This window comes from Prionailurus bengalensis, chromosome B3, assembly GCF_016509475.1.
Source record: "Prionailurus bengalensis isolate Pbe53 chromosome B3, Fcat_Pben_1.1_paternal_pri, whole genome shotgun sequence".
NCBI lineage: Eukaryota > Metazoa > Chordata > Mammalia > Carnivora > Felidae > Prionailurus > Prionailurus bengalensis.
Window position 1 is genome coordinate 47,460,751 of NC_057355.1, and position 27,528 is coordinate 47,488,278.

A 27,528-nucleotide genomic window follows, 5' to 3' on the forward strand; every position below is an offset into this window, starting at 1 on the left:
CAGAGTGAGACAAAAGGTGTCAGACACATTAAAACCAAACCAAACAAACACAAAAAAACTTTGATAAAGTGACAGGAGATATCGAAGGCTCAAGAAACCACTGATCCTGCTACAGATGAGCAGGCAACAATCAGACTGTCTTTATGAACATCCCAAGGGAGTTCATACATTTTTGAAAATCAGGTTTCATTAACATTTACCCTTTACACATATTCCAATGGCCTTATTAGGAGCAAGTATCTGGTTTTAATGGTAGATTGGTTATGCATGAAATAATCTACTCATCATTCTTATTAAATATACTGGAGGGAAGTGGATGGATCAGTTAATTACTATGGTTAAGTTTTTCTGCAAGTGCGTTCAAGTTCTCCAACTCTGGTTTCCTCAGAAATAGTATTCTTTCTGTGACCAATGCTGAGGGTCATCCACAGTTATAGCTGTCAAGTGTCTGTCCTACTCCTTTTTCCTTTTCCAACTTTCTTTAAATAAAACCCTACATAAATATCCAGTACATCAGAAAGATAGAGTTGCTCTTAATGAAGAGAGGTTAGAGGTAGGGTCTAGAACCCAACGCCACACCTATAATTCTTTGTAAAAAGACTTAGGACAAAACATTCATAACTCTGGATAAGAAGACAAATAGGTATATGGAAAATATCAAGCTCAATGGTAAAACCTTTCAAGGGCAGGAAACTCATATTAATCGGTAACCTAGGGTCTAGCATATAGGTGACTGGGACAGAAGAGGTGAACAATAAATGCTAGTTCAAAAAATGAAGTTTGAAAGCTTCTTCAAGATTCCATCAAATTTCCTGAAAGATAAAACCGTTGGGGCAGCTGTCTGAGCCAGCAGTGGATGAGCCAGTATAAACCATACATGTGTCTCTTAGAGACACTCAAACATGTCAGGGCATATTAGGCCAAGAAGTTCATGGCATTCCTGATCAGGGATCAACAAAAAAACCTTGAGACCTTTTTGACTTGGGTATAAAGGACATTCATATGAAGTAAAGCCAGGAGGGGCCATGATCAAGCATTCTATTAATCAGCAGGGCCATTATAATAAATGGTCCAGGGTAAAGCAGGCAAGAAATATAGTACAGAGAATGGGGAAGACAGGAAGCAGCAGGGAAGGAAGCAGGTCTAGGCAGGTAAATTTAACAGTGTGGAAGACCAGATTCAGTAAGAACAAGAACAAAGGGGCAGAAAGCACTAATGCTGAGCAGTGAGCAGAGGCTGGCTATTCCCTGCAACATTTGTTAAGATTGCACTCTACTGGTTTGTGGGAAGCATTGAGCATACAGATATTGACCACTACTGTGAGATGGAGGTGGAAGAACTACAGAGAAAACGCGATCCAGATGATGCAGTGGCAGAAGTACTAGTTGAATTCATAGACAACTTCCCAAGCAGAAGAGAAAGTGGAAAAAGAAATGTCTGCCTACCTAAGGCAGAATAGTTATGCATCTCTGCTGAACCTACTTACCTCTGACTTGCTGTTCTAGACTAAGGATGACTGCCACGGCCTGATGAAGAATAAGGAGTTTTGTTTGGGGTTTTTCACTCTTTAAATGGAGCTGACACATTCGACCAAGCTCTTTGAATGCTTCATTAATATCCCGCACACGTAAACGTTCTCTGGCATTGTTAGCCATCCGCCTTTCCTTCTCCCTTTCTATCTTCTGTTCTGGGTTCAAATCCTCATCTTCATTAGTACTGCTAGAAAACAAAGTAAACAACAATGTCTATTAGATTCCCTATAAAATATGATGTGCTTATTATATAAAATCATAAAGTATAAAGATGGAAATGAAACTTATCTACAAATTTTACCAACAGTAGTAACAGTTATACTTAACATGATTATATGTATATCTTTCCAGTCTTTATTTTATGCACAGTTATAACGTTGAAATTATGCCACGTATATTTTTAAAGCTTATTTATTTTGAGAGAGAGCGAGTGGGGGAGGGACAGAGAGAGAGGAAGAGAGAGAATTCCAAGCAGGCTTCGCACTGTCAGCGCAGAGCCCTACACAGGATTCAAACCCATGAAAGTGTGAGACCATGACCTAAGCTGAAATCAGGAATCTGACTCTTAACCGAATGAACCACCCAGGCGCCCCTACCACATAAATTTTTAAATGCATTTTCACTGTGCATTATAACATAAAGTCATCTCTATACCAGCACCACTCTTCATAAACATAATTTGAATGACTACATAATATTCTAGCACCTTGCTACTCAGACTGTGATCATCAGAATCAGCATTATCGGGAGCTTGTTAAAAACAAACTCTCAAGGGTGCTTGGGTGGCTCAGTGGGTTAAACATCCAACTTTGGCTCAGGTCATGATCTCACTGTGAGTTCGAGCCCCGTGTTGGGCTTTGTGCTGACAGCTCAGAGCCTGGAGCCTGCTTCTGATTCCGTGTCTCAGTCTCTCTCTTCCCCTCATCCGCTTGCGCTCACTTGTTCTCTCTCTCAAAAATAAACAAACATTAACCCCCTTCCCCCAATAAAACCCCCCCAAGCCCCATAAACTCTTAAGTTCTACTGCAAGCCTACAAATTGGAAGTTACATTTTAACAAGATCCCTGGCTGGTTCATATGTACATTAAGGTTTGAGAAGCACTGTCCCAGTACACTAATGCATTCTAACTTGCCTAACCCATCTTCTTAAATATCTTCTAGGAGGCACCTGGTGAAAAGGAGAAAGACAAGCTAAAGGTAGAGGATGAGAGAAGGATCTCAGAAAAGGACTACTTTTTGTTTCACAGAGAAATATCATCAGTGGCAATGATTTTAAAACATGGGTAAACTGGAACAATTTTTTTGAAGGACAAACTGGCAAAATATCCAAAGCTTTAAAATGTTTATTACATCTTGATCGGCAATTCCAACTTTAGAAATTCATCCTAAGGATATAATTAGAGATGTTCATAGGATTTTATGTAAAAATTGATCACACAATTATTTACTTTAGCAACTAATTGCAGTCCAATAATAGGAGACAGGTTAAATAAAGCACAGTACATCCAGACAACTACCTACTATGTAGCCTCTAAAAATTAAGCTTCAGACTATGCTAACTAAAAGATGCCAGACACAAGACTACATACTGTATGATTTACATGAACCTCTAGAAAAGACAAAACTGTAGCAATGGAAAGCAGATCAATGGCTGCCAGGGGATGGAATAAGGGTACTGATTACCAAGGGGTATAAGGAAACTTTTTGGGGTGGTAGTAATATTCTCTATTAATATGGTAGTAGTTATTAAGACCATATACATTTCTCAAAGGACAAAAACTGTACACTTAAAATTGGTGTATTTTATTATATGTGAACTAAATTTCAATAAACCTGGCTAAAAACAAAAACAAAGAAAAAAAAACCATGTTTGAGAAAACTCAGGGACAGATGAAAATGTTAAAAATACACTGTTATATGAAATAAAAGTTGACATTATAAAACATATTCAGTTTAGTTCCCATTTAAATTGTGTTTATGGAAAAAGAAATATTCCTTAAAAAGTAAACAGTGGTTAAATCTTGGTAGTAAAGTTTCTTGCGATTTTTGTGTTCTGTATTTTCCAAATTTCTGTAGTGAAAATGGACTAAATAATCAGATAAAAAAATTGAGGATGCATTGGAATAACTTTTAGAAAATTCTATTTTATATCAGAAATGACCAACTGAGCAGAGTCTCTCAGAACCTTGAAATGATGTGCAAAGAATAGATGTTTTCTCTTCTCTAATAACCTTGAATACTGTAATAAAGGGTAAATACACAATAGATTTTTACAAGCTAATTGCCAAAAATTATGTAAAAGTATTCTTTTGATAATAGGGAATCCCTAGCTCTTTTACTTCAAAGGACCTTTACAGGTCATCGAGTCCAAAGGTTTCCAAATGTGGTTACCATCACAATCTTCAGGGGCACTTGAAAAATAAAGGTTTCATAGGTCCCACTACAGAAGACGTTGATACAGTGAGCTTAGGTTGGTGCCAAGGCAACCTGTATTTCTAATATGTTTTAGGATTCCGGGGCACCTTGGGTGGTTCAGTCAGTTGAGCATCAGACTCTTGATTTCTGCTCAGGTCATGATCTTGCAGTTCATGGGATCCAGTCCCCACATTTGGCTTGTGCTGGCAGTACACAGCCTGCTTGGAATTTTCTCTCTCTCTCTCTCTCTCTGGCCCTCCCCTGTGTGCACGCACACATGCGCTCTCTCTCTCTCTCTCTCTCTCAAAATAAACAAACAACAACAACAACAAAAAACTTACAAAAAAAAAGTTTCAGGATTCTATGTAGTGGGGCTGAGAACTACTGCTAGATCCAGAGAAATCAGAGATTTTCTCAGGATCATACAGCTAATTAGTGGCAGTATAATGACAAGGACCTAGGTTGGTATTCCATGGAGGCAAGCCTACACCACATACCTAAAATTATCATGATAACAGTAAGTACAGTACCTTTACTGAGTATGTACTGCATGCAACAGAGTGTGTAAAGGGCTTTATATGCATCATTTTTCAGTTTATTTCCATAAGAATCCAGCAATAGAAAGTCTCTTTTCAGAGAAAAAGAAACTAAAGTTCAGAGAGCTTTAATAACTTGTCCAGGGTCACGCAGCAGGTATGTGATGGAGCCATAATTCAAACCCAGGTAAGCCTAACCTATTAATTATTATTAATTACTAAGCGTTGCTGTTATTAGTAACCTGTTTTACTGCCTTCTCAATCTCTGATCATCTATAATAGGTTTAGTAACCTATGGCCCATGATCTGGCTCCTTGTTTTCTTACATAAAATTTTATTGGAAGAGTCATGCCCATTTGTTTATGTACTGTCTGGATGCTTTTATTATAACGGCAGAGCTGAGTAGTTGTGATAGACACCAAAAGGCCCACAAAGCCTAAAATAGCTATCATCTACCCTTTCCACAGAAAGTTTGCCAAACTCTGACCTATAAAATGAGAAGATGCAAACTGTTTCTATTCAAATTCTACTTGAATAACAAAACCATGAAATAATTAAGATGTCTCAAAGGAGTGGTCTCTGGATTCCGTGACCCAATTTTTACTTCTTCTTGCCCCTATACAACTCAATGCAATGCTTACTAAAATGACAGTATTAGAATCTTAAGGTTTAATTTTTAAAATAATTTTCAATTTAATGTTTTTAGTTTTATCTACCATACTTAACGCAATCTCCTTTGCACCCTAATTTAATACAAAGAACAATGTTTTAAATATCTTTATGTGATAAATACATATCATTGATACTAAAAAACAGGATATGCCAAAAAATATACCATCTAAATTTAATGTAGAAGTAGAAGAAAAACCTAAGGGAAGAATTTGGAATTCATTTGAAACTAATGAACTATGTGTCAATATCCATGCTATAAAGCAACGTCAAGTCCAGTTTCTAGAAAACCTTCCCCAACAACGTAAGTCCACCTGGAGCACTTCCCTTTCTATACTCTTCTCAAATTATTGTTTAAACCAGGAGTTGGCAAAACTTCCTCTGTAAACCAGAAAGTAAATATTTTCAGCCTTATGGGCATTTGGCCTCTGCTGCAACTACCCAAACCTGCCATTGCATTGGGAAAGCAGTCACAGATAATATGCAAATGAATGGTATGTGACAGTGATCCAGTAAAATTTATAAAAATAGGCAGTGAGCCAGATTTGGCCCAGAGGCCATTGTTTGCTGCCCTCTAGTTTAAATCATACAATAGAGTTTTCTTATATACACAGCCTTAAAATAATATATTCAAATATTGATGTCATGTATCTAAATGTCTACAATGGATAATTTTACTTGTTTTAATTATTTTGTCCTCTAATTGAAGAGAGAGATGTAATTCTCTTTATTATTATTATTATTTTTTTTAGTTTATTCATTTATTTTGAGAGAGAAAGAGACAGAATCCCAAACAGGCTCTACACCATTAGCACAGAGTCTGTCGTGGCGCTTGAACCCACAAACCATGAGATCATGATCTGAGCCAAAACCTAGAATCAGACACTTAATCAACTGAGCCACACAGGTGCCCTGAGATGTAATTCTTTTTTATACGGAGTCCCTAAAATACTGTGGTATGATGGAAAACAATTTTGGAGTCAGCATCATATGCCTCCCTTTTTAGGGATGTTGTGAGCACTAAATGAGGTAACATATATAAAGTCCCAATATAGTATTTAGAACATATCTGACACTTAATAAATGCATGGCACCCTTCAATTTTCCAAGTATTTTCACCCATGGCAAGTGAGTGCAATGTAATACCTGGATGGTAACAAATACCTTGTTCTGCCTCTAGATGAAACCTTGATATCTTTTTGGGAGGATTCATCATCTGATTTCATGTCATCTGATGAAGGAGGTTCATGTAGGTTTTCATCTTTCTCTTTGTTTTCAGTCTTGATTTCTGCTGGAACAACAGTTCCAGACTGACTTTGCAAGCCACCTAACAAAGAGGTAAAGAAACAAAACAAATGTCCAGAATTAGAACTAAGATAGTAGAAAGCTTTCTAGATGATGAATGCCCTTACTTGTTACAGGACTCTGATGGAAATCTGAAAATGTAGGGTAATACACTATTCAGGTTGGAAAGAACATATACACATACCTTAGAGAAAATGATTTCTAAATCATCTGTATTTAAATTTTTTTTTCATGTTTATTTGCTTTTGAGAGAGACGGAGACAAACAAGAGTGCCAGTCAGGGGAGGGGCAGAGAGAGGAGACGCAGAATCTGAAGAAGGCTCCAGGCTCTGAGCTGTCAGCACAGGGCCCCACGTGGGGCTCAAACCCATGGACTGCGAGATCATGACCTGAGCCGAAGTCAGACGCCCAACTGACTGAGCCACCCAGGCGCCCCTAAAGCACGTATTTGAAAGAAAAAGTCTGACCTTGATGGTCATTCTGACACTTACTTTAAGGCACTATTTAAGAAATGAACTAGGATGAGAAACTTGATGGAGTTTAGAAACTGACTTCTAAGATGCTAAGGTAAATAAAGGAAGTAAGTTGTAACATTTTTTTCAGATAAATACAATAAAATGGGTGTCACGGTTAAACATACCTGGGAAAACTTTATTTTGGTGGTCTTAACACTAGTTATATATTTGTACTTATATTTATATAAATTATCTATTTACATAAGTTATATATTTGTACTTAACATTTATGACAGTTTGTTTCTAACAGAATTGTCTGTCTCTCGAGCTGAATTATAATATTCTAAATAATAGCTACCATCATTTATAGCTCTCAACGTATTTGGAATAATTTCTCACGGCTTTTTGGGACCCTGAGGATTTAGTCATGAGGGGAAGTGATAAGAAAGAGAGACATGACAGATGCAGAAGAATGTAAGACGACCAGTAAGTACTGAACAGTTTGCATGTGGTTCCATCCATCAAGAAGTATCTACAATTGGCCCAGCCAAATGGGGCAATTGGAACCCTAAATATCTATCCTCTGCATTCAGTAGCACTACTGTTTGGAATTCCCCCACCTAAGATGACTTTTGATTCACAGATGTCAATCTGCTTGTAAAAAAGACGATAGTGTTCCAAGTGTTATTTATCTCTGTATACATTACTGCTGAAAGCCAACAATACAGTTACCTCTGTAATTTTCTTGTGTTTTATGGTTCAAGTCTGAGCTTGAAGCAGTGACTGTACTAGACAGGACTGAATGATTGCCATTGAGACTGACAGAGTCTTCTCGATGAGTTCCAACCTAAAGTAAAAAAAAAAAAAAAAAAAAAAAAAAAAAGTTAAGACTGTTCAGAGGCAATAGTTGTTCAAATTCTTTTAATGGGTTTAATAGAGAAAATATCTACCTGAATTTAGCAACTTTTTTGGGATGCTAGTTTTCTCATTTTTGGATTTCCTTTTTTAAATTTTTAATGTTTTATTTTTATTTTTGAGAGAGAGAGAGACAGACAGACAGACAGACAAGGAGGGGTAGTGGCAGAGAGAGAGGAAGACACAGAATCCAAAGCAGGCTCGAACCCATGAACCATGAGATCATGACCTGAGCCAAAGTCAGACACTCAACTGACTGAGCCACCCAGGTGCCCCTGATTTTTGGATTTCAAAAGACTTGACAGACTACTATAGATTGTTTTTTAAAAAAAATTTTTTTTCTTTTTAACATTTATTTACTACTGAGAGACAGAGAGACAGAGAGCATGAGCAGGGATGGGGCAGACAGAGGGGGAGACACAGAACCCGAAGCAGGCTCCAGGCTCTGAGCTGTCAGCACAGAGCCTGACATGGGGCTCAAACTCACGAACTGTGAGATCACGACCTGAGCTGAAGTCAGATGCTTAACCGACTGAGCCACCTACGCGCCCCTATAGATTGCTTTTGAATCAAAATATTTAAATTATAAAATTCCAACTTTCAAATGTTGTATCCTACAGAAGGTTGTTGTGTGAAGCAAATGAACTAGACAAAGCACTCTGTAAGTCATAAAATGCTACACATTATAGTATCTATTAATAAACCTATATCATTCTGATCATGTATTTCATATACCACCTAAGTATGAATTTGCATTTAACAAAATATTGCTATATTCCAAGTAATATTATTTATTTATACTCTGGTATACTCTTTTCCTCACACACACATACATATAGTGTCTTGTTTTTTCTTCCTCTGACTCCCTCAAAAACCTTAAAAAAGCAGTCTACGGGTGCTCAGTCAGTTAAGCATCCAACTCTTCATTTGAGTTCAGGTCATGATCTCGTGGTTTATGAGATCGAGCCCTACACATTGGGACACTCTCTCTCTTGAGCATGTGCACCCTTTTGCTCTCTCAAAATAAATATACATTAAAAAAATGAAATTAACTTAAAGCAGAAGTTCTGGGGGCACCTGGGTAGCTTATAGTTAAGCATCTAGTGTCTGAGTCTTGATTTTGGCTGAAGTCATGATCTCACGGTTCATGAGATCAAGCCCTGGGTCAGGCTCTGTGTGGACAGTGTGGAAGGAACCTGCTTGGGACTCTCTCTCCCTCTTACTGCCCTTCCCCTGCTTGTGCTCTCTCTCTCTTAAAATAAGTAAATACACTTAAAAAAAAAAAAAAGAAGTTCTGCACTGCCAAGCAACAAAAATGCCATATAATTTTTATTGTTTTAGTCAAATTCCATAAATCAATTAGCCCAAAATTGGAAGGTAAGGCATGCAAATACCACCAAGTATTTAAGCTATAGTAGTATTTTTAGAAAAACTGGTAAAAAATGAAGCTTTTTGTTAGAACAGTAGCACATGTGTCATCTACAAGATTAAGCCTTTTTTTTTTTAAATTTTTTTAAACATTTTTATTTATTTTTGAGAGACAGAGACAGAGCATGAGCGGGGGAGGGGTAGAGAGGGAGACACAGAATCTGAGGCAGGCTCCAGGCTCTGAGCTGTCAGCACAGATCCCAATGCGGGACTTGAACCCACGAACTGCGAGATCATGACCTGAGCCAAAGTCGGATGCTTAACCAACTGAGCTACCCAGGCACCTAAGATTAAGCCTTTAATTAAAGAGGTTTATTGCCTGGAGTTGTACATGAGAATCACTGTTTTTCAATAAATCCTTCAATCCCAGTAAACTGCTTTGTTTGAATCTCTCTTCTCTTCAGTAATTAATATAGCTTTTATCTTTCATGACTTTGTATGGATTTTACCTTAAGAGGTATAAATACCCCTATGCAAGTTTACCCTTTGGTTTCCTGTAAGCTACACAAAAGGAACCAAAGCAAAGTTTTAGGCAATACAGGCCATTTGATACTGGACCTGATTATAACATGTCAGGTCTTCTACCACACTTTCTATTTTAAGTTGACTTATTTTATTTGAGAGAGAAAGTGTGAGTGATGGAGGAGCAGAGAGACAGGGAGAGAGAGAGAGAATCCCAAGCAGACTCCGCAAATCAGTGAGGAGCCTGATATGGGACTTGAACCCACGAACCGTGAGATCATGACCTGAGCTGAAGTCAGATGCTTAACCAATGGAGTCACCCAGGCACGCTTTCTACTGCACTTTTAAAGAAATGTCTGTTTTACACTCTTATTCTTTGATGTAGTTAAAAAAAAAAAAAACCCACCTAGTGTATTCCCTATCTACTTCTAAATTTATTTGAGGATTAGTCATTGCTGAAGATTAGTTGGCTTTCTTTGCTTGCTATGAACTACTCAATGACCTAAGGAGAAGGTCAGTTCAAAAATCCCATTTATAAAAATAAATATAGTATAAATACAATATACAGCTATATAGCTGCAAATTCTTTGAGACTCTAAAAGCCTAGGCCTATTCTATAGATAGATATTACCATGACAATTTTGACTGGCTGAAGAAATCCCACAGGATACAGTAAAAGCTAAGAATTCTGTGTTTGTATTTATAATGTGAACTAAAACTTCCTGTGATCCTTGGTAATATGTGCTGAATTTTGTTCTTACCTAGTATTTTGAGCTATCATACCAAGTAATTTAAAAGAAAATAGACTGTTAGTTAATATCCAAAATCTATAAAGAACTTCTCAAACTCAACACCAAAAAACCAAACAACCCAGGTAAGAAATGGGCAGAAGACATGAATAGACACTTTTCTAAAGAAAACATCCAGATAGCTAACAGATACATGAGAAGATGCTCAATATCACTCATCATTAGCAAAATACAAATCAAAACCTGATGAGATACTACCTCACACCTGTCAGAATGGCTAAAATTAACAACACAAGAAACAACAGGTGCTGGCAAGGATGCGGAGAAACAGGAACACTCTGGAACTGTTGGTAGGAATGCAAACTGGTACAGCCATTCTGTAGAACTGTATGAAAGTTCCTCAAGAAAATAAAAATAGAACTACCTTACAGACCAGCAATTGTATTATTAGGTATTTACCCAAAGGATGCAAAAATACAAAATCGAAGGGGTACATGCACCCTAATGTTTATAGTTTATAGCTGCCAAACTATGGAGAGTGACCAGATGTCCATCAACTGATGAATGGATAAAGAAGATGTGGTATATACACACAGTGGAATATTACTCAGCCATCAAAAAGAATGACATCTTGCCATTTGCGACAAAGTGGATGGAGTTAAAATGTATTAAGCTATGTGAAATAAGTCAATCAGAGAAAGACAAATAACATAGAATTTCACTCATCTGTGGAATTTAAGAAACAAAACAGATGAATATATGGGGAGGTGGGGGGCGGGAAGAGAAGAGAGGGAAATAAACCACAAAAGACTTAATAACAGCAAACAAACTGAGGATTGATGAAGAGGGAGGTAGGTGGGAGATGGGCTAGACGGTTACTAAGGAGGGCATTTGTAGTGATGAGCACTGGGTGTTGTATGTAAGTGATGAATCACTGAATTCTATTCCTGAAACCAATATTGCACTGTATGTTAACTAAAATTTAAATTAAAAATAGTCTTTTAAAACTTAAACTTTCAAAAATATGTATATTTACTCTAAATTGTATGTGTACAACTCATTTTATAGCTCTGTAAGCCAACAGCACTGAACAGCCACAAACTGAACTCTTTTTTTAAATGTTTATTTATTTTGAGAGAGAGAGAGAGAGAGAGAGAGAGAGAGCAAGAGTAAGAGTGACCAAAAGTGAGCAGAGTAGGGGCAGAGAGAGGAGAGAAAGAATCCCAAGCAGACTCCACACTCAGCATGAAGCCTGATGCAAGGCTTGATCTCACGACCGTCAGATCATGACCACAGCTGATACCAAGAGTTGGACGCTTAACTGACTGAGCCAGGTAGGTGCTCCACAAACTGAATTTTCACTGGAGTGATAAGTGATGATGCATCTTCTGAATTCTTATTTCTTTTTATTACATTAGTAAAAGTTAATTCTCTGATTTTCTGAATCTCAACTAATAAAAATGTTCTATCATTTCCTCTCTGATGAAAGGCCTGGCAGACAAAAGATCATTATCTAAGTAAATTCTAGGTATTTGTGCTTTACCTGAAGGAAAATCAGTTGGTTGCTCAATTTGTTTTGGGATACAAATGACAGCAAATATTTTCGTCTCTCTGGAAAGCTATAAACTAAGTACCTTTTTTACACCAATTTTCATCAATGGCTTCCAAAAGAAAAAAAAATTAATCTTTAAAAAATGGCCTCAGATTAGCAAAAAACCTTAAGTCTGGAGTTTTTCATGTTAATGAAGTCAACAGGAACTTTATTTATTTATCTATTTATTTATCTATTTATCTATCTATTTATTTATTTAGTAACTTGATTCCCCTTGCAATGGCCCTCATATATTTTCTGGAGAATTTGACTTTCACAGTTCTTAAAGTTCTATTTAACCCTTGCTCACACACTGGCTCCTATGTCTTCCCTTTAATCTGCAGCTACCCATTCAAATGGCTCTGTCCACAGACACAACAGGTGTATAAACAGTCTTTTGTCTGAGCTCAGAGACTGGGCCAGCCAGATAGGACCCTATGTTTAATTGTTCCTCTCGTTAGCATACAGCTGACAGGCTGCTGCTACTAGGGGAGTAGCAGGGGAAGGCAAACCCCTAGGCCTGCCATGCTCTAAATTTCAATCATTATGAAGAGCTCTATTTCAGAATAAAAGGCCCAACTCATTAAATGACATCATCCTGCATTCTGAATCTTCACAATCTGTGTATGGCCTTACTTTTGTGGGAACACCCAACAAGGGACCTGTTTTCATTTAATTTGGCCAAAAGCTTTAAGCACCCACAATGGAAAAATGCTAAATCTAATTAGTTGATGAATAAGAGGTCTTGTGAATTAAGGAGCAGATTGAAAAGTACTCAGTATGAATTCCTCTCTGATTCTGAATTCTATTCTAACAATTTGTTCCATTTATACTATTCACTGAATACTAATGATTTAGATTAATCAGTATTAATCTATGGACTGATTAAAGGATCTTTATGTTCTGTATGTATTTTGTTTTACCTGAAGAGGGGTTTTAAGCTAGAAACTTGATAGAATTTAATTTGTTATGGTTCCTTTTTAATGATATTTCCATAAATATATATAACCTGTATGGTTTTTAAACTTTTATCAAATCTCTTCAAAAGCACTATAATGTAGTTTTAATAAAAAAAAATTAAATTGCCCATTCAGGACAAAAATGGTTAGAAAAATAAAATACAGTTAAAAATAAACTCTTTCAATTCAGTTTAAACATAGGTACACAATTTCTACGGTATATAAACCTATACTAATAAAATTAAATACTGTCTAAATGTCAGGTTAAAAGGATTCCAAATCTGATATGTGACAATTTTGAATACTACTTTATTTGCTTATTAGGCCTTTAATAACTTAATCTTACATCTCTCAACTAAGAAAAATATAGTTTCTCTAACTGCTTTAGGATTTAGAACACAGACATAATTCATATTTTTAAATTATATAAAACACTTTAAATCCTACAATTTAACATTATTTTGCTATTATACAAGAACACCACAAATCTCCAACCACAGCTTAAACTACAAAAACCCCAAGCAATTAAAAAAAAAAAAAAAACTAACGGAAATGGTTGGATTACATTTCCTCAGTACTTAAAGCAATAAAAAAAAAAACCTCATGGATAAAATTTTATATCATAAATAAGGAACTTTTCAAGATTTGCATCAAGCTTCCATTAATATAAAAGCTTCTAATGTAACTTAGCTTGAAGTTGAAATCACTGTTGGAGGAATAACTGAGTACCTTCTGTTAAGTATAAAAGTATCATGGAATTATCTCACTGGGCCTCAGTAGTCTAGATATTACAGCCATAAATAGGTGTGATGTACAATAACTTTATACTGTTGAGACCTTTTTGTAATGCCCAAATGAAATTAACAATTCTAGTCCTTTTCAGTTTTCCACTTAATACCAGTATATTTTCCTATCAGCAGTTTATTCCAAAAGTTTGTGCTTAAACTAAATACATGGGAGCAAAACTAAAGTCCAATGCTGACATTTTAATAGTTCTAAAAATCCTGATTTTGTGCTTTAAAATTTAAACAATATATCAATCGCATCCTAATAAGAGTGTATGACAAAAAGTCTTAAGTTTTCTATCTGGATTCCATAAACATGGAGAAATCATCAAAAATATTGAAAGGGAGTATGAAATTAAGTGAGAATGTTAACCCCACTCAAAAATAAGAGGAGCGCCTGGGAGGCTAAGTTGGTTAAGCGTCAGACTCTTGATTTCAGCTCAGGTCATGATTTCAGGGCTGTGGGATTGAGCCCTGGGTCAACTCCCTGCTAGGTGTGGAGCCTGCTTAAGATTCTCTTTCTCCCTCTCCTTTTCCCCTCCCCGGCTCATGCTCACTTATGTGTATTCTCTCTGTCAAAACAAAATAAAAACAAACAAAAACAAAAATAAGCAAATATAAAAAAACTATGTGGCTATAATTACTTATAAAAAAGTAAGAATTATTCACTTCTTAGTTTCTTTTTCTGGCATAGTAATCTTTCAAGAAATTAAATTTTTCTGTGTATTAGACAGCTAAAATCATGTTAAATGCCTTCTGTGGTTGAAACGTCATTTAATTCTAAGGTTTTATTTTTCAGTAATCTCTATACCCAATGTGGGGCTTGAACTTACAACCCTGAGATCAAGAGCTGCATGCTCTACTGACTGAGCCCGCCAGGTACCCCCTAAACCTCACTGAATTCTATTCTTTGGTGCTGGTCAAATCTGCTTGGTTAAAAGTAACAAAAATCAGGGTGCCTGGGTGGCTCAGTCGGTTAAGTGTCCGACTCGTGGTCAGCTCAGGTCATGTTCTCATGGACTCTGAGATAGAGCCCTGTGTCCCTGCTTGGGAATGTCTCTCTCTCCCTCTCTCTCTGCCCCTACCCCATTCATGTTGTATCTCAAAATAAACAAAAATAATAATAAAAAACAGTAACAGTCAAAATTAAGTCTTTTGATATTGGCTCCTATTGACATATGTTTTTGGCATTTGGTATTCTTATGTCTTTGGTGTGAAATATAAAAATCCTTTTCTGGAATAACTAAAAAATACCAGAGAATTATTTCATCTATAAGAAGATGGTTGTCCCACAAATCAACAGTATCAGCTACAGATGACTTTTAATGACATAATTTTCTTTTTTTTTTTTTTTAATTTTTTTTTTCAACGTTTATTTATTTTTGGGACAGAGAGAGACAGAGCATGAACGGGGAAGGGGCAGAGAGAGAGGGAGACACAGAATCAGAAACAGGCTCCAGGCTCTTAGCCATCAGCCCTGAGCCTGACGCGGGGCTCGAACTCACGGACCGCGAGATCGTGACCTGGCTGAAGTCGGACGCTTAACCGACTGCGCCACCCAGGTGCCCCTAATGACATAATTTTCTTATAACTGAAAACATTCACATTGTAAAGGAAGTTTATCAGCAACAAAATTATTTCCCTGACCAAGAGACACTATCTTGATTAACCTGTCTATGTAGGTTTTACACCGCAAATAATCTTGATAGCATTGCAGGCTGAGAGCTGGGCTGTCTGTATCACTTCTATATTGATATCAACTTTTATTCTTCCACTCTAAGTGTATTCTGGCTTACCTCAAATATTCCAGCTACTTCAACAGCGCTCCCAAACTAATCATTAAAAAAATAGGAAACATCTATAGGCTCCAGGAAAAAGAAAAAAACTTGCCAACCCTTGTTACCTGCACTAGGAAGCTAATTTATGTTCCAATTCAAAAAACTGGCAAGGTACGGCCTGTCGGCTAAATCTGGTCCTGGTTTCTTAAATATTAAGGAGCTCTCTTTTTGTAAATGAAGTTTTATTGGAACACAGCCACACCCATTTGTTTTCATAATGTCTATGGCTGCTTTCATGTTAGAATGTTAGAGTTAAGTAAATTTTACTATCTGGCCTTTTACAGAAAAAGTATGCTGATCCCTCTTCTAAATGGAGCAGAGAAAGCAATATCATAATTAAAATCTGCAATTAGGTTGGTGGTCTGACTCTTGGTTTGGGCTCAGGTCATGATCTTGCAGTTGTGAGATAGAGCCCTGTGTCAGGCTCTGCACTGGGTGTGCAGCCTGCTTGGGATTCTCTCTCTCCCTCTCCCTCTGCCCCTCCTTCCCTGCTTGTGTGTCTGCATGTGTGTGCGCTCTCACCCTGTCTCAAAATAAATAAAAGAAGTTTAAAAAATAATATATATGTGTAAAAATATATATATGTATATATATGTATATATATATGCGTATATATATATGTGTATATATATATATATGTATATATATAAAACCCCTGCAATTAGGATAGTGACCTACAGTATATGCCCATGAGAACAAAAATCTATTACAACAAAAATTTTATTTGAACGTTCTATGGAATTCCTGAATTGATATTTGTTTATTAAAATAATTCTACTCCCTGCAGAAAATAAATGGAATAATGAAAACTACATATTTTAGAGAGAAGTTGACCTCACAAATTCTACAAGGTGATATAAAATTGCCGATAAACTGGTGTTTCTGTGGTTACTTCATAATTTTGGCCAAGTAGCGTCCATTTGTGGAAGCCTATAGAACAAATACTAATTTATGTTAATGTAGAGGATAATACATAAACTACCACAAAGTTAAACAAGACAAAAAAGGAAAAGTGATTCTAGAATGTAAAATTGTGTTATTTCTTAGTCAGGACCAATTAGAATTCACAGGGGCAAGAGGGAATAATAAAAGCAGGAGATTAATTATTGAAAATGGCTGGCAATAGTTAAAATAATATGTCTCCCCAAATCACATACCATCCAATAATATGAAAAGAGTTGATTTCACATAGGTGGGTACTGGGCATGTAAGCAAGGTGCTCCTGCCACTCCTGATGTCTTCAGACATGGACAAGAGTCAGAATAAGAATATTCCTCAACTGTATGCCTAAGGCTTGGCTGGGAGAGTCACTGCTGACTGTGAACTTCATTTCATTCTACCCTTTGATGTTTTTGCTGAAGTTGAGAACTGAGGACTTATAGCTAAACTGTTCATCTCAGAAGGATAGTAGATGAATAGTGACTCACCTGACAGTCTCAGACTTTTTTGTCAGTTAATAACTTTATATTTTGAGGGTAAGCCTGTCAGAAACATCTGTAGATCCACCTCTACTAGGTGACTGTCTGGACGGGGCAGACACAGCAGATGACATGTGGCAGCTGTTCACCAGCTATGGGTCCTCTAAGGCGCAGTAAGAACGGAAGAGAGGATGTGGGTAGTCACGCTGAGCGGCAGCATGGCCTTAGTTGCTGCAGTGCTGAGGCTGCTACTCAGACTAAGTCAGACTCACGTCACAGTGATAAGACTTTTTTCTAGACTAGTCTTTTTTTTTTTCTTTGTAAAGAATATCTCTGGCAACCTTTTTTTTTTTTGATGCTGTGAAGTAGGCAGCATATTCCTAGAGGATATAATGGGAGCTACTTATTAATTAAAAGCTTCAGGGCAATATCTAATTTAATAATTTTTCCCTCCACAAGTCCTTTTAAAATGCACTAGATTTCTACATGGCTTTTTAAGACTGGATTTTGAAAAATCTGTTTTCTAACTCATATCCAAAGTTGGTAAAAATAACTTCCCAAATACAGAAGTTCCATTTTTTACAAACCCTATATTTAATTGGTGGGAGCCAGAGATATACCAGAGATTTATCTATAGCAGATAAAGTGGACTAGGGGCAGTGAGCTATTAATAGTGAAGAATTAAAAAATGATTATGAGGGAGGAATAACTACAAATGGTGCAAATGAGACAAACTTTGGATTCAAATATATTGATTTTTAAGTCATTCTTCTAAATAAGGATAAAGTTATTTCAACAAAAACAATAATTATTAATTTGACATTCTACATTTATGTGGGCAACAAATGCTACCCTATACACAATATTATTTTAATTATTATTACTAACAGGGCTAATACTCCCTTATATGTCTATGATTTTTGTAATTTTCAATGTTTTCACATTTTATTAGCTTACCAACAGCATCAAAAACTATTTCAGAAGGAGCCTGAATTTCAAATTTTCTGACATTAAAAAAATAAATAAACAACAACCACCCAAAACTGGTCGTTAAGATATATAAGCATCTATTGTCACCTATGTTGCTAAGAACATTGTACTCAGGAAACTAGAAAGCTGTGTTTGATGTTTACTTCAGCTGCTCCAAAATGAATATAAATGGTTGTCTGACATGTGAATGTGAAAATCTGGAACCAATCCTATTTTATAGAACACAAGCCTTCAGCATTTGGGGCACCTAATTATTTTGATGATAGGTGAATTTTACCCTTGATCACATGGCTTACAGCTAGAAAGTGGTTTCACAGGAGAATATTTCACAGCATGTAATAAATCCTAAAAACAATGCTATAAACACTCAAACACATGGCATCAGTTAAATTGCAGGTTCAAAAAGAACTTCATTCCTTTAAAAGACAATTTGGATAAAAAATAATGTAAGACATTCAACACAGAATTTTTGATGTGCTGGAAAATTTTACTTTTTTCTCTCTAAAGTATTACTATGTTTTTAAAAACATGGATTGAATTATTTTATTCTCTTCAGGAATTAATTGAACATTGTTTCCTTTCATTGTCACTCAAATTACAGCTATTCTTAAAACTACCCCACTTTTTCTTTATTTGGGAATAAAGCTTCAATTTGGTCTGGTACAAATAATTTCACATTCCTTCTGGTTTTGAGGGCTGGTTCCAAATTATAATCAACAACTTTTCTAGACCAGAACCCTTGAAATTCAGTCTTGCTTTATAGTTTTTGCTCTTTAGACTTCCTACATACTGTTTCAAGGCAAAAACTGGTCTGCCACACATCTGGGGAAAAAAAATCTAAGTTTAAGCTAAAATGATCTTGCAGAAAATTTTAGCTTTTTGCACACAATCGTAGCAGGACTTTAAGGGCCAATGTGCAACGAATGACCCGGCCCAAGACAGAGTAAGTCTGTTTGAAAAAGAAGAATCCTCTCCTCCAAAGATTTCATGAAAAACATTTGGGACACTAGGCTTTAACCATTATTACAAAAAAGATGAGCACTATTTTACCATTGAAGCAGATCGACTGCTTGTAACAAGGCTTGATCCACCATAGTTTGAATTGAGGCTTCCAATTGGTGCATTATGGGATGGTCCCAATAAACTGTGTATATCATTGTGACCAGCAGGCAAACTGGTGGACGGTCCAACGGCATGGTTCCGCAGCACATGGATAGCATCATCCAGTCTGTCTAAACGATCCTCCATTCGAGATTGCTGTAGGGATTGAAAAAAGACATGGAGGTTACTGCTGGTATCTGTTAAATTCATTAAACTGCTATGTTTCCTACTTTGGGATATAGAGAAGACAGCAAAGTAAAATGCACTATCAAGTAGCTTCAAAAGCAACTACCTACACTACAATCAAGAATCAAAGAAAAGATATTTGACGACTATGCAAAATTAACAAAGCTTCAGAAACAAATCACTGCTTTATAAAACCAATTTACCAGTCTACCATGAGGCTATTTCTTTTAGCTTCCTACAAAAGACGAAGGCTACTCTACTGTGTCTGATAATTATAGCTGATAAAAAAGATAACCTGGACTTTAATACTGATCTTTGAAATGAGGGCAATTTCGGGAAAGGACCTCAAATCCATCAAGTTTAAGTTGTAATTTTGTTTTAAGTGAATAAAGCATACCTATCTGAAATGGTGAACACATCCAAATATGCTCTTTCACAAAACTGAGGAAATGAGATTGTCTGTGGATACACACATGCCCCATACACAAACATATTAGAATTTAAAAAATCAAAAGCACATGCCAGTAGAGCTCTTTTAAAAAGAATCATTCTCAACAACATGAAAAACAAAAGTCTATTCTTACATACTGTACAAAAACGAAACTGGTCATTGTTTGATTTTAAAAGACTTTGGAGTCTGTACAGGCTTGAAGATTTTAAATGGATAATAGGAAGTATAATTAACTGAAACACAAAAAAGGCACCATCTAAAAGAAATAGTACCTCACAGACATCCTTTAAGAAGGACATTGCATCTTGCAAATGCTCGTGAAGTTGCTGCTCAACTCGATTTTTCTGGCAAAGTCAAGACAGAACAGGAGGCAAAGCACAGGTTAAGATTAACTCCAAAAGAGATGAGGAAATAGCTGATGTCGCATGTCAGCATAACATGTTAGTAAAGTTAACGCAGAGACCTGCGAGATCTACTTGTATTAAGGTATGAGAAGGCTGGGATTTAACAGCGAAGTTATAAGGTTAGCATCTAAATAGCACACATTGTTTATATTTGCTTGCAAAATATGAAAGAAGAAGACTTTCCCTTCAACTGTTCTGTTAGTCACAGAAAAAGAACTCTTCTATTTGCAACGTGAAATTACTAAGTGACAGCATGACTTAGCATTCCATCAAGTTATTCTATTTTGTTTGTATAATACTATGTAATTCTGTGGTAGGTATTGAAAAACAACAGTAGCTAACATTCTACCACAAATTCTTCGCATTCAATACCTAGACAGGCTCTTTTATTCTACCTCCTTATTTGTTTATTAAGTAACATTTTTGCTTATACAATTAACACAATATATTTTTAAAAATGAAAACATGGGAAATAACACTTTTCATGACAAAAATAAATGATGCTACATTTAAAAATTTTAGTCAAAATGTTATTAACTATATAGAGAATAGTCACATGAGAAAGAATAAAATGTGACCATGCTGCATTGCTCGGCTAGTTTTCTTGCTTTTATTTGATCTCTTTACTTTTTTGTTTGTTCCTTCTTCTATATAAACATAAAAGTATAGAAAAGTTAAACTCTAGATTTATCAAAAAAGCAAAAATCCCATAACATTATTTTACTACCAGCTGTCCTGAGATCAGAAAGAAGCCTGATGTCCCAAAGAACAGATGGCAAAAGGCACACCCAATGTGTCTTATATTGTTAAACTAAATCAGGCCATTTGTTAGCAAAGAATTCGTGTGTAATGCTATCCTACTGTTTTTTCATTGTTACTCAGGATTTACTAAAAATGCACTCTGCACTATCAGATAAAAGTGACCCGTATATTTCTAAGAGGCTCTTACCAGGGAGTGGAGTGAGTTTTCATAGCTGGGGGATGAAGGAGCTTGCCCTCCAGGTCTGGGCCACTGACTGGTACCTGTTAAAACAAAATACAAAAGCATACACACACACCTTGGTTAACTCACTGATCTTGACAATGTTCTGAAAGAAAGGGTAAAGCCATTTTATAGCTGTACATAAACTTATGCAAACATTTTTGTTCAGCCTTCAGCATAGTATTGGCTACTTACAAGCCCAACACATTAAAAAAAATCTTTTTCAGGGCACTTGGCTGGCTCAGTCAGTGGAGCATGCAACTCTTGATCCCAGGGTTGTGAGTCTGAGCCCCATGTTGGGTGTAGAGATTACTTAAAAATCTTAAAGTCTTTTTCATTACTAATACAACTGTGTAGGGAGTTGGGAATAAAAGAAAAAACTGCACAGTACTTTACAAAGTAACTACTTTGCAAAAATTTGTATTAGTTATTATTAACTACTTGTTATTTTGCAACAACAAAAAAAGCCGGAAACAGGCCCATAAATACAGAGAACTGGTAGTTGCCAGAGGGGCAGGAAGGAGGAGAGGAGATACAAGCTTCCAGTTACAGAATGAGTAAGTCATGGGGATGAAAGGCACAGTATAGGGTATATAATCAATGATATTGTAATAGTGCAGTATAGTGACAGATGGTAGCTACACTTGTGGTGAGCTTAGCACAATGTATAGAGCTGTCAAATCACTATGCTGTACACCTGAAATGAATGTAACATCCTGTGTTCATTATACTTCAAAAAACAAAAACTACTTTTATGTTTGAATGTTCTTCAGATTTTGTCCACAAGCAGATTATCTTGAGAAAATGTACTTAAAACATACGTAATTTAAAATTCTGTTCCTTCTCCATGACTTTCCATAGCTTTTGTTATTAAATGACTACGTTAATATTCACTTGATTTTCTACATCATAATTTATATAATCACCATTATTACCTCACTGTTGGAGGTTTCTTTCAGTTGGCTATTATGAATAGTACCTAAATATTACTATATTGTGAATGGTAAACATTGTTATTTTCTTTTTTGGGAACATGTCTTGAGGATAAATAGCATTTCTGAATTAAAAGGTATAAATATATTTATGATACTCAATTCATAAAGCCAAATTACTTTCTAAAGTGTCCTATTAACTTTTGCCATTAAGTTACGCACAAATGCACCAATTTCAAACGACTGCAAATGCATTTAGGATTATCTGGTAAACATTTTCCCAACATAATTTACACAAAAACACATTATTTAATTTGGAAAATATCACCATGAAAATTTTTAATGTCATTTATTCTTCAACTTTAGAAAAGTAGCACTAACACACAGCAAAAAAACATACAAGTTCAGAGTAGAAAAAAATAAAAAGAAAACGATAAAAAAAAGACAAAAGGATTAATTCATTCATGTGTTTAAGACAATACAGCCTGTGCAGTTGGAAATAATTTATTTACAGAAAATAATGAGAACCATTATAGTTATTAATATTATAGTTACTAATAAATGCTTCAGTGACAACCTGAGTTATAGGAGAAATATGAAGTTGGAGAACTTGCAGGTTTACTTAATTTGTCTGATTTACTGCTAAATGAAGTTTTAACCTATGTTCTTTGTACCAAGCATGTTGTTGCAGATTATTTGCCAAATTTAGGAAACAATGAAAATGTATGGTAAATCTTAACTATTACACTTCACTTCAGTTGAATAACTTAGTAATTGTATTCCCATCAATCAAATATATTTTACAAGTTGAAAAGTTGGATAAAGTTTTAACCTGATTAAATTTCACAATTATATGCATACTGTTGTGATTACATAGGAAAAATTTAAATAGTAAAACTGTGAGAAAAAAATATATATTATGTACTTCATCAGCAAACAATTTTTTTTTACTTGTAGGCAAATTACAAATTATTCTGAGAACCATTAAAGGTTTCCTGCTGGACATACAAACACAGTCATAATTCGACTACATGAATTATGGACAATCTAAAATTGAGCATTGAAACAGAAGCTTGCGAACTTAAAATTAACAAGTAGATTTTAGTAACCAGAGAAACCCAGTAACTGACTATATGAAGAACTCATATAAATAACCAGCCAACACCTTTCCACTGATTTCAGTACATTAGTGCTTTCCAAGCACTGATGCAGAATTATGAATTTTATGTGGATAAAAGGTTAATCCTAATCCATTTTGAAAAAGACCCTAAATTACTTTTAATGTAATTTCTTTTAATGTTTACAATATTTTATTTTCCAACATTTTCCTCCAACCTTCCCATTCTTCTTTGGGTGATCAGCCTGTAACAGGACTCTAATCATCAAATTATTTAATCAACATCAGATATTAATACAAGTTTTATGTTTAAACACCTCAAAATTGTTAACATGCATCTGCTTGGCAAAACATGCGATTTTTGTGGTTCTCCAACTAGTTTAGGGTTGAGGAATGAGATATGTACACTGAGTTACTCAGGTAAGAAATCACCTATATTATTTTATTGATAGTGATATGAAGAAACCATGCTAAGGTCTATGTCCAAAATGTAATCCATTAAACTGGAAAAATACACATATACTCAAACCGGTTTTGTTTTTATTATAGACTGGGCTGCCCCAGTGTGACATACTTGGTTAAAACAGAATACTAATGTGCTTAAATCAGGGATATCTGTTTGAACTTTATAGACATGCCAAGTTATATCTCATGGACAGAGCTCCTTGAACCCCAGTTAGTAGTTTAAAACATTATGTTATTAGTCATAAAGAAGATGACTGGATAGTTAGATAGAGTTATTAGTTCAGTAGAAATCAATCCTATTGCTGATGTTGGCATCTCTATCTCTAGCTTGTAACATTACACAAATATTGTAGAGAATAGAGAACAGGGTATTTCCCACCTTCCTTCCCTGTCACCTCGTATTTGGTGTAGATCTATCAAGAGGCTTGGGGCTTATTCTTCCTTCTATTAATGAGCATAAGGTTTCAACTGTTTATGCAGTTACCAATTTCTGTAATTGCCTGGGCTTTTTAGTGATCACCCTAAAAAGCTAGTTCTTATTCAAGAAGGATTGTAATAAACCTACCAGCTATTAAAATATAATTATAATGACCGTTTCTAGAAAACAAGCTAGCTAGGTAATTAGGAGAAGTGAGTTTTTGGCTAGAAAATGTGGAAAGGCTTTCTTTGATCACTAAATCCAAAATTCACCCAGTGTTTCTGATCTGCTCACTAAGTGGAACTTAGAATTAACTGGTTAATTTAGAGACTAGATACCAACATTTTATACGGCTGAAAGAAATTCTTAGGACCACTTATCATGCATTTTCTTATTTTGTTAGTTGTTTCCCTTTGTAATCTCACCTTAAACTGAAACTTTCATGAGATCCCTCATACTTGGAAAAGGCTGGATAATCAATGTAGTACTCAGTGCTTTGCTTTCCACAATCTGGCTCCAGCCAACCTTTCCATTTTATTGCTTCACACTTCCATACGTGAAGAGTTCATAATCAGTCATCCCCATGACTCTGGATGAAGAAGTCATGTGCTTTTTTTTTGCATCTGGATCTTTGTTATACTCTTCCCTTTAGACCCAGGAAAACTCTTTCTCCTCCTCTTAAAGTCCTGCTCTCTTCATGAAGTTTATTGTGACCGTTCTACAGCTTAGAGTGAATTCTGATGGTTGTATTTTCATGTATTTATCTTTTTAAAAAAATGTTTATTTGTTTATTGAGAGAAAGAGAGAGCAAGAGGGGGAGGGGGAGAGAGAGAAGGAAGAAAGGAAAGAGAGGGAGAGAGAGACAGGCAGAGAGTGAATCCCAAGCAGGCTTCGTGCTGCCAGCCCAGAGCCCAACACAGGGCTTGATCTCACAATTGTGAGATCACGACCTGAGCTGATATCAAGAGTCAGATGCTTAACCAACTGAACCACCCCAGCACCCCATGTGTTTACCTTTTATTTTCTCAGCTAAACTGAAAACCTGCTGAAGTCAGATGATTATCAAACACCAGGCACACTGACAGATGATTAAAGTAAATAAATAACTGATTAGCCAAAACTAAGGAATCCTTTCTTCCTTCTCTTCCTCCATTTCTATTGTAAATGTTTTGAAGATTGCTACTGAGAACTGAAATTATTAAACCCTTATTTATTTATATTCCAGAAGGAGGTGAAGAAAGGAAAAACATGGTTTTGTCTGTCTGCTCTCCAAGTTCCCCCAGTAAACACATTCTCTTAAATACTTGTGTCCTTTGCTAAATGACAATTGTGATAGACATAGCCATTCTTCTCTTCTACCTTGCTGCCAGAGCCCTGATTTTGTTCAAAAGGGGGTGGGCTATCTATCATTTCCTAGCATGAACCAGAATACAGTAACTTTAGAGTTCTCAGGGTAAATCCTGATGTCTAAGATACACATGGTGGTCCCATTTCTGTTATGACCAGTGTGTTAGTGCCCAGTGCTGGCTGAAGACTCATGAGGGCCAATCTGTTGAAGAGCCTTCTGAAAAAGATTCTTAAAATACAAAGAAAAGATGGTCTCTTTTCTTCTAGTGAACACTGTTATGTCCACATATGGTACCTTGAACTGCTGAACTTGCCAGCAGCCTGAGGAAGAACTGCAAAAGTAGTAGAGCAGGAGCTTGGCCATACTGGGGCCAAGAAATTTGCCCTGCTATGGCTTCCTGTCATGAAGATAAGCATCCCCTTATTATTTAAGCCAGCCAAGACAAGAGTTTCTCTTCCTTTCAGCCTAAAGCATCCCAACTGATATAACAGCACTACCTCAGAAGTTCCTCACAAGCATGCTCTAGGTAGAAATATACGTTCTTGGCCTGAAAAAGTTCCTAAGGAAAATGAGTGGAATTTAAACAAGAATGATGATTACCTTAGAAGCTGCCTATGTGGCTCTTCACCTGTGTATCCATCCTCACAAGGCCTATGCCAGTCTGACTGATGCTCAGGTATACAGAACAGGACAAGTGCAGAGAGCACACAGTGGGTGAATTTTTTACTCTAGTTAACAGGCCACTGCCATTCAAGGTACAAAATAAATTCCACATATTATGTAGAAGCTCTAGTTTGCTCCCTCTTTTTCATTCTTCCTTCAACTATGAATAATTTATCACGTTGTGCTTTCCTTTTTCCTTCTCTCTTTATATTTCTGCCAATTTGGAGTGTGTGTGTTATGTGTGTGGTGACAGGAAGGAGATACTAGATACAGGAGATGGGAGAGAAATGCACTTGCATAAAATCAGTCTTTGATGTGCTGTTTCAGTAGGAACATAATAAGCATTAAATGAAAGAAAATATTTTTCTTCGATTATGACTGCTGAATTGAAAAAGAAGCCTATTAATATCTTCATTACACACTTCAGTAGATCATAGATTTTCATTAATCAGCTGAATTAAAGGGGAAAAAAGGATATCACCCAATAAACACCAAATAAAGATGGAGAAGGAAATGTAAGGTTTTACTCTGGACCATTTATTTTTTTAAAAATGTCAAAGTCTCTGATTTTCCATTTTAGTGATGCCCCCTCATAAATACTGAACTCCTCTGCTGCCTGACTTCCCATCCAGTATTAATAAAAAAAAAACCAAAGGGCATGTTTATAGCTATCTCACTGGGCAGAGGAAGAGAGGAGGTGGGAACATATAGTAAGGACCAATATTCTCATCTCTGATGAGAAAGGAAAACAGGCTGTGGCAAAAATGACACTGATAATTTGAGTAAAACTGCGCCAGGAGGGTGAGTAGGGTTAAAGTTACATCATTCTTCCTGTAATTTCAGCTCTCTGTTAAATAACAACTCTAAGTCAATGGGTCTTTCATAGTCCTGTCTATGTAGGGAACAGCTGTTCAACTTTTACTAGACAGCTGAAGCCATGGTGTCTGAGAAAGTGGCAGAACCCACTAAGAGCTGAAAGCAGCTGCCAGCAGTTCATCATCTCCACACTGGAATGCTTCTTAGCAGAGTCACAAAGCTAATACACAAAGCACAGGTGATAGCCAAGGCCCTGATATACTAGAGCCCAGATTTTTCAGAAACCCTACACAATGCAAAAAGGTTTAACAACAACAACAACAACAACAACAACAACAACAACAACAACGCTACATGGGCTTAATTAATGACTTGATCAGAAAAAGAGAATCATTTCTGAGGTAGACTGCTGCAAGAATATGGCAATTTTTACCCATAGGCCTAATGCCTTTTCCTCAGAATACATTTCTTCTTCAGCATGTTTTTTTCCTTCAATGTTGCTCATAAAAACATCATACAAGTTTTAAAATTATAGCTTAATATATATTAAGCATTTTCCTATTTTATTTCTAAGATTTAAGAATTCCTATTTATAATA

The 27,528-nt window shown here is 36.0% G+C and overlaps 1 protein-coding gene across 11 annotated transcripts in view; it reads right to left on the bottom strand.

Annotated features, from left to right (window-relative positions):
- The window catches only part of TCF12 (transcription factor 12), a 386,235-nt gene that overhangs the window by 10,996 nt on the left and 347,711 nt on the right, over positions 1-27,528 (bottom strand). For 6 of the 11 annotated variants that reach the window (XM_043555339.1, XM_043555338.1, XM_043555337.1 and 3 more), the window contains 6 exons: positions 21,139-21,212; positions 20,058-20,129; positions 19,098-19,304; positions 7,645-7,759; positions 6,317-6,479; positions 1,487-1,719 (listed from right to left, as the gene is read on the bottom strand). In XM_043555339.1, the coding sequence (XP_043411274.1) occupies positions 1,487-1,719; positions 6,317-6,479; positions 7,645-7,759; positions 19,098-19,304; positions 20,058-20,129; positions 21,139-21,212 (864 nt within the window). The remainder of the gene's footprint in view (positions 1-1,486; positions 1,720-6,316; positions 6,480-7,644; positions 7,760-19,097; positions 19,305-20,057; positions 20,130-21,138; positions 21,213-27,528) is intronic. The other 5 variants (XM_043555343.1, XM_043555347.1, XM_043555342.1 and 2 more) reach the window with 3 other exon arrangements.